General features: G+C 32.6%; 1 protein-coding gene across 4 annotated transcripts in view; it reads right to left on the bottom strand.

Annotated features, from left to right (window-relative positions):
• Window positions 1-18,126, bottom strand: part of FNBP1L (formin binding protein 1 like) — a 117,257-nt gene that overhangs the window by 14,710 nt on the left and 84,421 nt on the right. For 3 of the 4 annotated variants that reach the window (XM_051993322.1, XM_051993324.1, XM_051993323.1), the window contains exons 5-10: window positions 17,973-18,035; window positions 13,341-13,445; window positions 7,694-7,822; window positions 6,916-7,062; window positions 2,911-3,114; window positions 1,428-1,586 (exon numbers count right to left, since the gene is read on the bottom strand). In XM_051993322.1, the coding sequence (XP_051849282.1) occupies window positions 1,428-1,586; window positions 2,911-3,114; window positions 6,916-7,062; window positions 7,694-7,822; window positions 13,341-13,445; window positions 17,973-18,035 (807 nt within the window). The remainder of the gene's footprint in view (window positions 1-1,427; window positions 1,587-2,910; window positions 3,115-6,915; window positions 7,063-7,693; window positions 7,823-13,340; window positions 13,446-17,972; window positions 18,036-18,126) is intronic. The other variant, XM_051993325.1, reaches the window with a different exon arrangement.

Consider the following 18,126-nt stretch of genomic DNA (forward strand, 5'->3'; position numbering starts at 1 on the left):
GTTTTTTTAAATAAATCAAGTAACTTAACATAAAGCATTAATTACCATTTGGATTGACACTGAAACATTTGGGTAATTTTACATTCATTATTCAGTCACTGGAACCCACCTATAACATAATGTTGATGATTCTTAAAAATTATAACATTTTACACATCTTCCTTCCTTCTGGAATAATCTATCTTTTTATCTTTCCTTTCCTCCTTTCTTCCTCCCTCCCTTAATTTATTTTTGTATTAGCTATAGTAGTCACAAAAAAAGTTTATAGTACGGACAAAGTATAGTATGGACTATGTTATGATTATGAAAAAACTGAAATGCATAATCAACAGTGAAATAATTATTGTATTGCTAAAAATCATTTGTTTGCTGCATATGAGAAAACACTATATTGTGTTAATAAATCAAGTTATGTATGATCAACTAATGCACTGATGCTAGGCAGGGATTTTTAAGTTTAAAAATAAAATGTAAATATGTCAAGACTGACTTCAGTTAACGATGTCAAGACTGATTTAAGTTAACGAATACATTTCATATGACATTTGTTGGAATTTAATTTGTTTCTCCTCTATATGTCATCAAGATATGATACATAAAGAAATGATTTCGCTTTTCATAACAAATTTAAAATGGCCAAACAATATATTATAAATATATCTAAAACTATATAGAAAAATGCAAATAGGTCCCTATATAAAAATAAACCAAACTATGCTTCACTTGATATAATGGGATAATAATGTCAGTTTATTTAAAGCTCCTGTAGTATATGTTGCTAGGAAACCACATTACTTTTCTGTTTTATTGTCTCCCAAAACATTCTATTTATAGATGATATTATTATAAATTAGTATTATGTAAATGTCTTTTTTAAAAATGGCACTTAAAAGTTTTGATGGAAAGCAAGATCTCAAGGAATCCAATTCAATGTAAACATAATTTATTGATCACTTTCATTTAAAAGTCAAATTAAGTACCTGAATTTTTTTCAACTGTGTAAGTACAATAGTTTAAGTGGTGATAAATATTTAAATTATTACCAAAATGATGCTTTAGAAAACTGGCAGGTGAAGTCAGCATAATTAATTATTAGAAGACCAAGTTTAATAATAAATTACTGTAAGTAATGTAGAATACAGTACAAGACAGTGGTGGACACAAATGGTTTCATGTAAACAGAAAAATAGCTTAAATATATGATTGCACCCACCACCCTCTTTATAACACCATCCTTTAGAATCAAGCATTTCAAATGTTATAAAGAGGAGATTTCTTTCTTTTAACTTGAGGGTAGCTATTCTTATTACAGTGGCATTTTATAACTGCCTTCTCAGAAAAAGCCTTATAATGAGGGTGGAGAGTATTAAAAGCCACACCACACACACAATAGGCCATCATGCATTTTAACCCATTATTAAACTTACCCCTCTTTTGAGGCTTCTGAAAGAAGGAATTCTGGGCTTCCCTGTTTTTATTTCACTCATACAATAATGCACAGGTTCAATGGAGAATGTGAGAAACTGGGACCCATTAGGAGTACTGGATGTGAATAAACTAGTAGGGGTAAGGGGTGGGGACTGTGGCTAACATAGAAATAAAGAAAGGAATCAATAAGCCAAATGTGCATAGTGTTTGTTCTTTTTAAATGAAAATGCTATCTTTGGCAATATGCTTTTCCCCACATATAAACCTCACAGAAATGTAGCCTACCACATACTACAAAAAACTCAACTAACACTTTTTGAAGATTAAATAACTGCAGAAGTTAAAAATACTTTAAAAACATACCATTCCACTCATTTTTTACAAGAGATATACAATAAATAAAACTTAAATAGCACAAACTAAAAACAAGTCTCAAGAGAAATAGTGGATTTGAATAATTATCAAATTCCTGCACATATATGGATTTCTCTGGATTCCTCAATAATGAGGCACTTTACTGTACTCATCGAGGATATTTATCACACCCAAAGGTACCTTATGATTGCTGCTGTAGCTACAACAATCAGGACAGGTTGTAAGACACAGAGGAAAGTTTAAATTGTGACTCAAGGTTAACCAGAATGGGTAAGAAAATTTATTTTATGTATGCTTATAGCTTTCCAACAGTCTGGTCCTACTTGCCAATATCTTCTCTCAGACAATGTATTCATCACTAACTACAGCTTTCTTTAGTAATAAGTTAACTTCATATTATTTTTAATCCTTATTTATATCTACACCAAGATTAGAAAATGCTTTAGAATAATCAAAAGAAAATTTAACAAATACAATATCATTAAGTTGCCTATTTTTCTTTACTGACAAAACCACTATAATAACTAAACTATAAATAAGAAACAAGCAATTCTATTTGTTTTCAGAAATGGATTCATCTACCTAAATAAACAAATCAAAAGATGAAGTCTAAGCATGGATAAGCATTAAAGTAATGACTTCAAACTTCAACTAAGAATCTTGAATACTGCCCATTAAAATTTTCTTAGGAATATTTAAATTATTTATGAAATTGAATATAAACAAAATCAACTTTCATAAGTGATTAATCATTCATGTTGATTGTCAATAGCAGTGCTAGTTATCTTTTAGTTGGATCCTGAGGATATTTTGCATTTCAATTCAAACATTAACAAGATGTTAGCAACTTTAATTAACAATGTTATAAATTCTAAGATTATGGCCAAAAATCCGATCATTTTGCATCATGCTTAGAAAAAGATCTATACTCAATTAAATTCATATTTACTCTAAAATTATTTAACTAGCAATATTTAATTATTGTTTTAAAACACATCCCCATTTAACTGACCATATCCATGTTAACTATAACTTCTCTAGTTAATCTGTGAAATTATCTGAAATACTGGTTTTAAAAAATTAGTTTGATAAACATATAAGTCTTACCTTTGGTTTCTTTCCAAAAAGCCACAACTTGCCCTTGGCCTTTCCTACAGTGGTTTTGGCATCAATCTTCCCACTTTCCTGCTTAGAGGCACTGATAGTACCATCAGAAACGGTCCTGTAAATATGTTGACTATAATCTTCAAAAGGAAAGTCTCCAGGAGGTTCAAATCCAGACTTGAAAGAGTCAACCACCATTTGTGAGTCCTGGGCAAAGTAAATTTAGAATTTTAAAACCAATTCGTTTGTTTCTACATATGTTAATGATTTCCTTCAGAAAATTAACAAAGGGAAACAATATTAACAAACAATATGAGGGATTTCATATTTTTAAATTACAGAAATTATTAAAAGAAAAATTTAGCTGCAAATAGTTTCTTCCTCTCTACCTAAGAGTATCACTGAAAAATATCAACCCAAAGATATATCAAATACCAACAGAAAAAAGCCCTTCTTTTATGATTAACTCCTGACAGCTTTATATAAATTATTTAGTTTTAAAATCCAAATTTTCATTTTACTTGTAATCCTCAGAGTTTCAACAGTTAAAATAAAAATCAACTACAATCCGACTAGATGTTATAGGGAGAGAAACAGATTCACATTAAAATCAGAGAAGAGAAAAATAAGCTGTAAACAGTAAAATTCTTCACCTTTTTATCCCCCTTGATAGTTTGGTGAAGCCTATGATCTTTTCTCAAAAATGCACAAAATAAAACAAATAGGACTATAAAGAAAACATTATATGAAATGAATAAAAACACAATAGACTTCAGAAAGAAAAAAGAACTGAAGGTGCTAGGAATCAGCACCTTAAAAAGTCTATAAACTTTAATATGGCTATTCAAACTCTAAATGTGAGTGGCAAGGAACTGGAAATTGAACGGAAGCCCATAAGTAGGGGAATAAGTTGTGGTATATGAATATAATGGATTATTACTATTCTATAAGAAATGATGAGCAGGCTGATTTCAAAAAAGCCTGGAAAGATTTACATGAACTGATGCTAAGTGACATGAGCAAAAACCAAGAGAACATTATACACAGGAATAGTAAGACTATGTGAAGATTAGCCATAATGGACTTCGTTGTTTTTTTTTAACAATACAGTCATTCAAACTAATTCCAATAGACTTGGGGTGGAAAATACCATCACATCCAGAGAGAGAACTACGAAGACTGAATGTGGATCTAATCATAGTAGTTTCACCTTTTTGTTGTTATTTGCTTTTTTCCCCCTTTACATCTGATTTTCCTTGTTCAACATGACAAATAAGGAAAAATGTTTAAAAGAACTGCACATATTTAAACCTATATCAGATTGCTTGCTATTTTGGGAAGGGGAAAAGTAAGGGAGGGAGGTAGAAAAATTTGGAACAAAAAGTTATGCAAAAAATCTATATTGAATATCTTTATATGTATTTGTAAAAATAAAATAGTATTGAAAAAAAACTAATGTTTGCTTAGATTTATGATTCAAAAGGTTCCTAACAGATATTAAATCAACCATTCCCTCTTACAAAATGTCAGATATATATATATATAAAATCTTCAATCAGTGTGAATTAAAGGCTAATAAATGAGCTGCAAAAAATTAAAATAGAAGTTATCAAACCAGTTTTCCAAGTGCAGCCTGAGCCAGATTAAAATGCAATTGAGAAATGTTTAACAAGATGAATAAAAATACAATAAAAGAAAGATAAAATTAATTTGTAACTTTGTAAGTCAACAAACAACTCATAGACCCATTTCTATTTAATTTGGACACTACTGCCTTTAACACAGGTAAAAATGGACACAGCACAAAAAATGTCAATCAGGAGAATCTAACAATTTATTATTCAAAAACCATCCAAAAAACCTAAAAGTTAAATGGTCCATCAACAATCTATGAAAAGAGCTTTCATTCAAACTTTTTTTGAACTATACCCATTATGCTCATATAGTTAAGTTGGAGCTGAAAGAAATTAAAGCTATCTTCTCTTAGTCAATGGGACAGGAAAGTGGTGTCAAACTGTGCCAGAGTTTTAACTTAGATAAATTCAATTTTTTGGCCTTAATTCATAGTTTTGTTCCAACTTCAGTCAAGGAAAAACAGAAACACATTCACATTTTCATATTATTCCTACATTCCTCAAACCATGAAAAAAGAACTTCAATGTAACAAATTAGTTTGTTTTATTTTGATTTTGAAATTGCCCTCTTCATATCTCCAGAGAATTAGAGATTGGAGGTCTATAGTACTATATCTCTATTCAACAGTACTGTTATGTAATTATACATCTTTTATTCATTTATCATGTATTATTTTTGTATTCTAGTTATTTATGTATTTCCTGTATCCCTATTGTTTGGTAAACTCCATGGAATAAAGGACTGTTTTACCTAAACATTTCAGCCTTCTTGGCAATCACATATGCAAGACAGTTAATAAATTTCAGTTTACTTAATTTCAATTTTAATCCTTTCATATAATTTAAAGAATTGTGATTTGACATCCAGCCATTCTGGAGAGCAATTTGGAACTACGCTCAAAAAGTTATCAAACTGTGCATACCCTTTGATCCAGCAGTGTTACTACTGGGCTTATATCCCAAAGATATTTTAAAGAAGGGAAAGGGACCTGTATGTGCCAAAATGTTTGTGGCAGCCCTGTTTGTAGTGGCTAGAAGCTGGAAAATGAATGGCTGCCCATCAATTGGAGAATGGCTGAATAAATTGTGGTATATGAATATTATGGAATATTATTGTTTGGTAAGAAATGACCAGCAGGATGATTTCAGAAAAGGCTGGAGAGACTTACATGAACTGATGCTGAGTGAAATGAGCAGGACCAGGAGATCATTGTATATTTTAACAACAATACCATATGATGATCAATTCTAATGGACGTGGCCATCTCCAGCAATGAGATGACCCAAATCAGTTCCAATAGAGCAGTAATGAATTGAACCAGCTACATCCAGCAAAAGAACTCTGGGAGATGACTATGAACCATTACACAGAATTCCCAATCCCTCTATTTTTGTCCACCTGCATTTTTGATTTCCTTCACAGGCTAATTGTACACTATTTCAAAGTCCGATTCTTTTTGTACAGCAAAATAACTGTTTGGACATGTATACTTATGTTGTATTTAATTTATACTTTAACATATTTAACATGTATTGGTCAACCTGCCATCTGGGGGAGGAGATGGAGGGAAGGAGGGGAAAAATTGGAACAAAAGATTTGGCAATTGTCAATGCTGTAAAATTACCCATGCATACAACTTGTAAATAAAAAGCTATAATTAAAAAAAAAATTGTGATTTGAAGGAACCACTCTTAAATTTTAGTACTCCCTATAACTTAAGTTTTGAGCCAGAATGAAACTTAAAAGTAAAGGACCCACCTTAGAAGAACCCCAAAATCTCAGAGCTGAAAGGGCAACCTAGTTTAATCTGTACAGGATTAGGTATTCCTTCCACAATATCATCAACAGATACTTATCCACTTTTGACTGCAGATCTTTACTGAAGGAATATCTACTATCACGTAAAAACATCTGTTTGTCTTTTGAATAGCTGCTCTATTTGTTAATTTTTTTTTTTTATCTCAAACTTAAATCTACCCTTTTGAAATCCTTTTGATGTGGCCTCCGGAGCCATGTAGAACATCTTTCAAAGACCTAAAGAGAGCAAATGTGTGCCCTCCAAGAATGAAAATTACAGTTATGGCAGTAGTCTTATACCCAGCAACCTAAATTCTAAAGAAATTTTATAATTTCTTTATGAATTTATAAAAAAGAATCTTTCTTATAAAAGAAAAGGTTTAAAATAACGTTTCATGCATTATAATAGCGAAAAATGAAATGTGACAACTTAGTAGTAAATAATTTGAAATCAAGCCAAATTTAAAGTATACACTTATAATTCAAAGTAGTCTTCTTCTTGAAACACACACTAAAGCATAAACTCTAAATTTTTATTCATATGCATCCAAGTAGAATGCATTTAAAAGTACTTACCCTTCTTTCATCAACTGACTTTGCAGCATGAATCATTCCTTCCAAGCACTTTGAGATTATTGGAACAACTTTACGTTCTGAATCTGCAAATCCTTTATAACATTCACTGAGTTTGATGGTTCTTCGTTCATCCATTTCCTGAAGATGCTATCAATCAAGAAATTATAAAGAGGAAAATATAACAATGAATGTGACATGACGATCAAAAGTTTCAATACTACTAGATGTGATGACAGCAGTGGTGATGATGATGAGCAAATAAATCTTATATAACAGTTTAAGATTTGCAAACCATTTCACAAATATTGTCTCATTTTATCCTCACAACAACCTTGAGAGTTAGGAGCTATTATTAGCCATCTTTTATAGATAATGAAACTGAGGCATACAGAGGTCATCTGATGTAGCTGAAGCCAAATTTGAAATCAGCTTTTACTGACTTTCAGGTTCAACATTCTATACACTGAATTACTCAAGCCACCCCATTGCAACAGATTCCCAATTGCTTAACAAAGCACTTAATGACAAAGAATGATAACTAACATTTATTTTTAAAATGTTTATCATTCATTTTTGTGAGCTATTGTCTTAATTCTTAGGAATCCGATATCTAAAAAATATTTTTGAAATATATAATCATGCAGATTTAGCTTACTGGTAATTTTGGTTAACAGCTGATCTAGAAACATTCCAGTGTCCTGGATTTGAGAGACAAAATGTAAAATTATAAGACCTTTCACAAAAAAAAAATAGGATTAATTTCCTTCTCAAAACTTACCTTATAAATCTGAGGAATGACTATATAAAAATGTTTGTGCTGTTCTCCATTAAAGTTCTGAAGCTGTGCAGCATATTCATTTTTATTTTCATCAGCCATGTGAGTTCGAAGATTCAGCTGCTGTTTAGCCTACAAAGAAATAAGTGAGATTAAATTATTACCAAAAAAAAAAAAATGCAGGGTTAAGTCATTCTTGAGTTCTCACATTTTTTATGAACCAAGACTAGATTTTATGAGTGGATATGCTAGTATTGAATATTAGGAAGACAATGGTACCTTTTTTTTTTTTAAGATATTAGATTACTGGATCTAAATTGTACTAAATTGATCTGATAACTAAGCAATTAGCTTTAACTGTTAGCCCAACTTATAAGAACAAATAGAAATCTCAAATGTCTTAAATTTTATAGTACCTTAAGATAAAAACATCCTGCTCATTTTTATCATCACAATATAAACTGTACTACTAAATGCTAATCATCATCATCATTATTAATGCTATTAAAGATTAATTCTAGGTTCATTCTAGAAAAATTCTTAACTTTTCTGTAACAGTTTCAATCTGGAGTTAGTTCAAGGGCCTTGATTCAACTACTGGCTCTTCTCTTATTAAAGTGATCTTGGGTCTTATCACTTCAGGACCTTTAAGCCTCACTTTTTTATACCTTTAAAATTAAGTCATTAAAATTAAGACTAAAGGATCTATAAGGTCTCTCTGGACTCTAGAAAGTTTGTGATCCTCTAAAGTGTTTACAATGAACTTTTAAAAAGAACTAATTTTACTTCATTAATACCTCAAACATTTCTTGATAGCTTTGACTCTGTGCTATTCCTTCTGTAACAGAACTCAAGTCACTGGCACCGTGAGATTTATAGTTCAGAGAGACAAGCATTCTCCTAGTCAACTGGAAGGAAAACTTGGGATCATTTTTGTTCCTTGAGCAGGAAGATGGAACTGAGTAGTGCCAGATGGTCTCTGAGAGGAAAACTAACCAATATGATGGGGAACTCAGAAGCAAAGCAGAAAGAACTGTGCCACAGAGACAATCAAAAAGGGCTGGGGATGGGAAGGTGCCAGGATTAAGATGAGGCAGAAAAGGATGAGATGAGGGAGGGCATCACAGAATGAAACTACTAGTTGTACTCACTACTTAGATTTGAATTTTTCCAAATTTTGCTCCTCATGTCTGTACATTAACAGACATTGTAAACATAATTTATTGGCCTGTTTATCCAAATATTTCTGGCAACTAGAATTTCTGTCTAGATAACAAAAAGGCTAAGAATTAGCTAAAGATAAACATAAATTCAAATTATGGTAAAGAACCAAAAAATGCATGGAATTTTCCTAGCTATATTGTGAACTTATTTCCTAGCTACACTCTGAACTATATTGTGATTCTGCTACTCATTTTCCATCTAATATAAATTCCTCAAGGTAGCAGAAGAGAATAGCTATCATATGGACTGGAAGAGTATATTGCCCCTAACCTATTTTTTTTTTTTTTTTTACAAACACCAAGGTTATACTTGCTATTCTTTTTAAATGGCAGACCTAATCCTTGAATTCAAATTCCTAAATGTGTGCATGCTCTTGAACTAATCTTCATTCCTAACCTCCTGCATCATTTACAACCAATACAAGCTTCAGCAAGAAAAACTCAATACAACTCTAGAAATCAGTAACACTGGTGGGCCAGCCAGAAAGAGAAATAAAAAGTTTACATTCCATTCTCGATTCTAATCCATCCCACTCAAAATTTAGATTATATCCACCCATGAAAAGAGGAATTAACAACAATTTCAGTCAGTGAGACAAATCTGATGCAAAAAAATATTTTTTTCATTAGGCATAAATATTCCTTCTTATAATTTTTCCCTCTATTTTGCCACCCTTTTGCCTTTGCTAACTTTTTCCTCAATCATTCATCCTGACTTCTGCCACCATAGCTGAATGCAAAGCAAAGGAAAAAGAAAATAAGAAATAATTTAGACTATCATCTTATAGCAATCTCCTCTGAAAGAATGTGAGCTCTTTGAAGGCAACAACTACTTCGTTTTTTTTTTCTTTTGAATTCCGAGTACCTCACATAGTACCTGGCACATCATGGGTACTTCATAGACATGAGGGCCCACCCTGGGCATCTGGAATCCTAAGTGCTGAGACCTCTGTTCTAACTCAACTCCTCTTTATCTATGCCCAACAACTCTCTTCATCAAGAATTTCATTTTCTGGGAAATGAATATAAACTGCTTGCATTTTTGTTTTTCTTCCCGGGTTATTTATACCTTCTGAATACAATTCTCCCTGTGCAACAAGAAAACTGTTCGGTTCTGCAAATATGTATTGTATCTAGGATATACTGCAACCTATTCAACATGTAAAGGACTACTTGCCATCTGGGAGAGGCGGGGGAGGGAAGGAGGGGAAAAATCGGAACAGAAGTGAATGCAAGGGATAATGCTGTAAAAAATTACCCTGGCATGGGTTCTATCAATAAAAAGTTATTAAAAAAAAAAAAGAATTTCATTTTCTCCATACTTCAGTTCTTTCCATCCACTGCACCAACAACATTCTCTTCCTTTCCCTATATCTAACCTTTAGTGAACCATTCAATTCTCCACCATGAATTCCCTTGCTACTTTGTCATAATCCAAAATCTTGTATCGATCATTCATATTTCCCTTTTACTTATATACTGCTCCATATAGCTGAGAGAAAATCATGAACTTCTGATGATTAAAACTACAACAAATTTATGTTCTCTAAATTCAACTCAAACCTTAATTCAGTGAGAAAAAAATTGTAATGCTCTAATCCACTCTCCATAGTGGTTATTTCAATGCTTCACACATAACTCCTCAAGTTTCAGCGGAATCCCTCTCATCATTATTTAAAATGCAAACTTCAGCTCAAATTTCATCAAAAAACTGACATTAACAAGGTTTCCACCTTTTCCCACTATCCTCATTCATTGTCACTCAGACATCTTCTTTACAAACTTTGTCATTCTAATTTCAGATGAAGAACCGTTCCTTCTTTTTCTTTTTTGAATTCCTTCTTACACAGGCAAAATCCTCTATGTGCACCTTTGACTGTTCCTACTATCCTGCCCATTCTCACTCTAATCTTAATCTAAATTTCCCTTTCTTCCCCATCTTTAAAAACCTTCACTTGATCCAATCATATTTGTTAGTTGTCATTCTCTATTGATACTTTCCTTTTAACTATATTTGTTGAGAATGAAATCTCTAAGTATCTTTACCTCCCAATCTCTCACTCTTTTAGACTTTTTGCAATCTAGCTTCAGACCAAGACATTTAACAAACCTACTGTCCCCAATGTTACCAATACTCTCTTGATTCCTAAATCAAGTGGCCTTTTGCCAATCCTGATCCTACTTGACCCCTCTGCAGCCCTTGACATTATCAATTAATCACCTTTTCCTTCTAAATACTACACTACTTCTCCAACCTGTTCAATTACTCCTCTGTCTTATCTCTTTTGCTGATTATTCACTTAGATCCATCAAGAATGCATCTGCACGAGGTTTCATCCTAGTCCCCTCCCCCACTTCTTTTCATTCTATACTCTTTCATTTGGTGATTTCATCAGCTCTCAATTACATAATTATCCCTGTGGGGCTAGGTGATTCCAATATAAATCAAATCTTAGTTTCTCTGTACTCACACCTTTGTAACTGCCTCTGGTTATATCAAAATAGATGTCCTGCAGGTATCTCAAACTCAACATGTCCAAAACAAAACTTAATTTCTTTCCTCTCAAACACCCCCTCATGAACTTCTTACCACTGTTGAGAGCATGCCATCCTCTCAGTCCTCCAGGCTGGCAACTTCAACATCACCCCAACTCTTCATTCACATTTACCCCAAGTACACAAGACAAGGCCACATGCTGCTTCCATAACATCTCTTGGATCAAGTCCCTTATCTCTAGCCCAAGATATAGCCAATAACCATAGTGCAAGTTCTCACCACCTCTTTTGGATACCACTCCATCTTTCTACCTGGCCTCCCTGTCTCTCTCCCCACTTTAATTCATCCTCCATTCCATTGCCAAGGTGATTTTTCTTTTTTTTCCTTCACCCTGTTTTTTCCCCCAATTACCAAGCATTTTTTTTTTCTCTCTCTCCTTTCCCAATGAGGAAAAAAAAGAAAAGAAATAAAAAACCTTTACGACAAATAAACACGCTCAAATAAAACAAACTGTCACACTGGTCACTTACAAAAATGTGCCTCATCCTGCATATTAGTCCTATTAACTCTCAGTAATAAAAGGGTCAGTTTTCTTCAACATCAGTCAGAGGAATAATCACGATTGATCACTGAATTGATCACAGTGCTTATGTCTTTCAAAATCACTGAATTTTACAATACCGTCTAAAATGATAGCATAAATTGTTCTGATTCTGCCTCACTTCATACTCCATTAATCCATACAAATCTTCTCTGGTTTCCCAGAAAGCATCACTTCCTTAATTTCATATAATAGTATTTTATCACTTACATAAATCATAACTTGGTCAATCATTCATCAACTGATGGGCATCCCTTTAACTTCCAGTTCTTTACCACAACTGCTATAAATGAGAACTGCTATAAATATTTTTGTATACATAGAACCTTTTCTCCATCTCTTGGATCTCTCTAAAATAGTAGTGGGTATCCTTTGTCAAAAAATATACGTACTTTAGGAAACTTTTCTGCTTTCCAGGATGGCTTGGCAATTTACACTGCCACCAATATCAAGGTGCCTCTCTTCTCACAACGTTTCAAACACCTGTCATATTTATTTTTTTTGTCAACTTTGCTAATCTGATAGGTGTGAGACAGAAACCCAGATTTGCTATAATTTGAATTTCTCTAATTATCAGTGATTTGGAACATTTTTCATATGAATGCTGGCTGGATGATTTCCTTTAAGGATTGCCTATTCATACTCTTTGACCATTTATCAACTGGGAAATGGATTTTATTAGCATAAGTTTCAATCAGTTTCATATATCTTGGCAATGAAGGCTTTTTCAAAGAAACAAGTTGCAAATGTTTCCCTTCTAATATAAAATAGTTGCATGAAATTTATGCAGTCTTTTACATTTTTATATATTAAAAATTGTTTTTTTGGTTTTTTACTCACTCTGTAGTTTTGAAAGGTGATTGCTTCCTTGTTCCCCTAATTTTTCCATAATGTGATACTTTATATCTAGCTTATTTTGGCATATGGGCTGAATCTAATTTATTCCTATCCTTGTGAAGAAAGCCATTTTTAAAATATTTACTATAGGCCTACCCCCTCCGCCCCCCTACCAAACAAGGCCTGGCACAAAATGGTAAATTCATTCATTAATTTTTAATTTATAGCCATGTTTTCTACCCTACTTTTCCTGAAACAAAAGCTCTTTGAAAGCAACAATTTATGTCTACATGTACAACGCATAACACAGTCACTGACTCCTCAAATTATGGTGACTTTGCAAACACACATACACAACATTCACTGACTCAAAAAAAAGGAAAAGAAAACTATTTAAATACTAGCCAAAGAAATGCAAATACTGAAAGAAGCAGATCAGATCTTTTAATCCCCAAATCAGTAGAGCTTGTTTCTGATTTTTAGGCATCTTACCTTTTCCACATCTGCCTTGGTTGCATTGGTGTCATTGTCCAATCTTTCATAGCATTGCTGAGCCTTTTCTGCCTCTCTGCATTCCCTCTCAAACTTCTTTTTACTCTGCAGATAATATGAAAGCATGACATTGACCATGAAATCAAATTAATTCATTTATTAAGCAATCATTTTGAATGTTAAAATCAGTCTCCCTGTCTGAAATGTTAGCTGCAAAAGGCAGCTAATAAAGGTAAAGGCCAGATCTGACCAGATCTTTGTATCTGATTAGATGTTTGCTTCTACTGCAGCAGGAGCCTGTAACTTTTTTCATGTCAATAGGTCCCTTTTGGCAATCTAATAAAAGCCTACAGACTACTCCTCAGAATAATGCTTATAAAAGCACAAAACAGAATGTATAGGATTACCAAGGGAATCAATTATGATGAAATACAAATTATTTTTTAAAACACTGATCAAGTTAAGAACCCCTGCTATAGTTACTAGACACATATTTTGTTTTCAGCTGTCTAAATTTCTGTCACAAGTAATATTGATATGAGCATTTTTGAACTTTTTTTTTCTGCCAATAACCTTCTTGCAATGGTATTCTTAAGTAAACATATCCGCACCTCCATATCTCCCAAAAACAAAACCAGAACATTTAATTCTAGATTTTTGATGAAGATAAGGAAAGTGGATAGCTTCTTCTCTACCAAACAATGAGGTGTTTTGGTTCTAGGGATGCACAGATGTAAACAATAGAGAAATAAAAAGAAAAGATCAAAAAGAAATGGAAAGATCCTCTCTAAGGATTTCTACCTATTCACAGAATCTGAGAGATAAAGAACCTCAAAAGCCATATAGTCCAAGCCATGGAAAGAAAGGAATCCATACTAAATTAAGTCATACAGCCTCCAATTTAATATCTCATATAATGACATATCCTTGAAGAAGTTGTTCTATTTTTGAAAAGTTGTCACTTTGCAACTTCCTCTATTGTTTCTGGTTCTGTCTCTGGGATCAAATAAAGCAAATTCAATTTTTCTTCCATGTGAGTCCTTCAAATTCTTTAAAAAAATTTTTTTTCACTTAATAGTATTTTACTTTTCAAATTACATGCAAATAGTTTTCAACATTAATTTTATAAGACTTCGAGTTCCAAATTTTTTTTCTCCCTCACTTACCTTCCCCCTCTCCTTAAGAAAGCAAGCAACCTGATATAGGTTATACATGTACAATCATTTTAAACATATTTTCATATTAGTCATGTTGTGCAAGGAAAATCAGAACAAAAGGAAAAATGAGACAGAAAAAAAAAGCAAACAAAAAAGGTAAAAGTAAGTATGCTTCAATTCACATTCAATATCCATAGTTCTCTCTCTGGATGTGAATGGCATTTTCCATCCCAAAACTATTAGAATTATCTTGGATTGCTAAGAAGAGCCAAGTCTATCAAAGTTAATCATCATACAATCTTGCTGTTATTGCATAAAGTATTCTTCTGGCTCTGCTCACTTCACTCAGCATCAGTTCAGGTAAGTCTTTCTAGGGCCTTTCTGAAATCAACCTGCTTATCATTTCTTATAGAACAATAATATTCTAATACATTCATATACCATAACATATTCAATCTTCTCCAATTGATGGGCATGGACTCAATTTCCAGTTCTTTGCCACCACAAAAAGAGCTACCACAAACATTTTTATATATGTGGGTTCTTTCTCTTTTTTTATGATCTCTTTAGGATATAAACCCAGTAGGGACAATCCTTCAAATTCTTGGGAATATTGTTTTTCTCTCCTCTCTGAATCTTGCCTTCTCTGGGCTCATGCTCAATTCCTTCTTCCAATCTTCATGACAAGGAATCAAGAACCTTCACCATCACAGTTGCCTTTATCTGGACATGTTTCATATTATCAATGTCCTTAAACTGTGGTGCCCAGAATAAAATACAACATTTCAAATGAAATATCAAGAAAATAGTGGAAAAATCATCTTCCTTTTGGGGGATATTATGTTTCTTTTAACAAAGCCCAAAACTGTATCATAATATTGACTCAAACTGAGTAAGCACAGTAATCCACTGAAACCCCCAGAACTTTATCAAAAGAATCATTATGAAGCTGGGGAATCAAAACATTTGAGAGAATAGCAATGTGTAGTACTTACATGTAATTTATGTTTCCTATTAAATAGGTAAGCTCTTTGCGGGCAGACACATCTTTGTAACACTTCCTCAGCCTCTTAATACACCACCTCAAGCACAGTAGGGACAGAGACTAGACCTTTAATTTCACTGGAATAAAGAACTTGCAAGATAAGAAAACTCCCTCTACAAATGAAAGCTAGAGCTTTCTCTGCAACTCAGAGACTAGGTGACTTGACCAGGATTATAGAGTCAGTATATATCAAAGACAATACTTGAACTAAGGTCTTCTTGGCTCTGAGGTCATCAGTGCATAAAATACTTCTTGAATCAACTGAAAACAATGTATATCTTATGATGTCTCCTTTATGCATTCAAGAAAGGTAAAAGATCTTTTTGTACACCAGAATAAACTGATGCATTAAACTAACGTGAGAAATTTCCTTCAGCATAATTTAAAAATAAAACAAAACTATGATTCGTGCAAAGCAAAGATCTTCAGGTCAGATTTATTAGTGAATAGTACTTAAATATATAGCAATGATTACTAACTTGAGAGCTTTATTTAGCACTCACAAACTAGAAAACGTTTTATTTCACTTTGGTAACTACACAAAATGAATTACTAGGTAATATGTATATTAGGAATTTATGTACCATTGAAATTCTAGTGCCCTCCCTCTATTGATTATTTCCAATTTATTCTATATGTAGCTTGTTTGTACCAAATTCTTTGGATGTTATCTTCCTTACTGATGTGTAAGCTCCCTAAGGGCAAGGACTGCTTTCAACGTTTTTTTTTTTATCTCCAAAATTTAGCATTGGTTCATAAGAGGTTCTTAATAGCTGTTCAATGACTGATTATATGAACTTAAAAAAAAAAAAAAAAACCCAAGAGAAACAGTTCATAAAAGTCTTTTTTTCTTTTTTTTAATAGAAAAGACTTTTCAAAGATGATTAAGTTAAGGAAAGTATAATCTAAAAGATATTAAGGTGGAGATAAGTATAAGGAATAAAAGTAGTTATAAACCAGAATTGCATGTTCAGTTATTTTTTAAATGACAGTGATAGAAGAATGATTAGGCAGCTGAAGAAGCAATTTAAAATGCAACAACTCTTTTTTTTATCATTCTCTATGCAAGTTGTTTTATGTCTTAAGGATTACCTCATGACATTTGACATCAGAATATCAAATGATATTTTAGTATTTTTCTAATTAACTAGGCATACAAAATGAAATACAAACACCACCCTTCCTAAATATGACGTGCACTTTCTTTCAAACTAATATTACCAGCACCTTGATGCTGAAGAGATAAAGTTTGAAGAAATTAAAGAGACTAAAAGGAAGGCAGGAAGGAGCATTATACACAAAAGTAAAATATATTTAGAATAGATCTGGGTTCAAAATCTGCTTCTCTAGTTCAGGTGTCAACCACACAACACTCCTAAATATGACTCAAACGAAATTAAAATTTGGGAAATTTTTGAGAATTTGGGAAATATTTAAGAAAATAAGTAAATAAGAAAACAATGTTAACATCTGGTTTTCTAAGTTAAACTCTGGCAGTGACTCCCATTTCTATTTCAGTTTGACAATGACACAATATGACCTTTGCAAAGTTCTCTTACTTCTACGGGGCTTATTCTTCTCATTTATAAAATGAGGGAGAGTTGAATCTGATGCCAAGATCCCTTCCAGCACTCAATTTGAAACAAATAACCAACAACATAAAACCAAAAGACTTAGGAACACTAAGAATTTTTCAAATTTTGACTTATAAAAAGATCTTATTCCACACTAGGAAGTGTGGAATATATTACTTCAATTTGCTTGAGAGGTTTTAGACTAGATTTGTGATTTCAGAATACAGATCACCACATTCTCTGTAGTTCGTCTCAAGAGAATTATCTGAGAAAACAAAAGGTTAAGTGACTGAGGGTTATGCAACCAATATCTATCAGAGGCAGACCTTGAACCCAAGTCTTTCTTTTACTCTGAGATCAGTTTTGCCTCTTCAATTTAATCTTTTTTAGTTTTTTAGTAGGTAGTCTAGAAAAACAAGAACTTCCTCCAAATACTATTACTTTGAGCAAACACACATAAGTTGTAGAACTTTCAGTGAAAATTTCCAGTAAAAACAAAGCAACCATACCCACAATGAAAATTTTGCTTACAATTTCTTTCTTTCCGTTTTTTTTTGGGGGAACAAAGCAATTGGGTTAAGTGACTCACCTAGGGTCACACAGCTAATAAGAGCTTTAAGTGTCTATGGCCACATTTGAACTCGGGTTCTCCTGATTCCAGGGCTGGCGTTCTATCGACTGTGCCATCTACTATTACCCATGCTTACTATTTCATAAGCTATTACATAATAAATCTAATGTAGATTTTCAATAATTACACTAACACAGACTCAAAAAGATATTGAACATAAAATACACATGAGGATCAAAAGAATCTAATAAAACTATATATAATCATGTGAATATTAAAACTCACATTATCCATCTGTTTCCAGCACATGTCAAGATATTGCTGAGCTTTCCGTCCTTCTTGGAGATGCTAAAAAATTCAATAGAAAATGAAATTATATTTAAAAACTAAATAAACAAAAATTGTCTAACATAATGTTCCTATAACTTTTTAAAACCTT

Source organism: Antechinus flavipes, chromosome 4, assembly GCF_016432865.1.
Source record: "Antechinus flavipes isolate AdamAnt ecotype Samford, QLD, Australia chromosome 4, AdamAnt_v2, whole genome shotgun sequence".
Taxonomy (NCBI): Eukaryota; Metazoa; Chordata; class Mammalia; order Dasyuromorphia; family Dasyuridae; genus Antechinus; species Antechinus flavipes.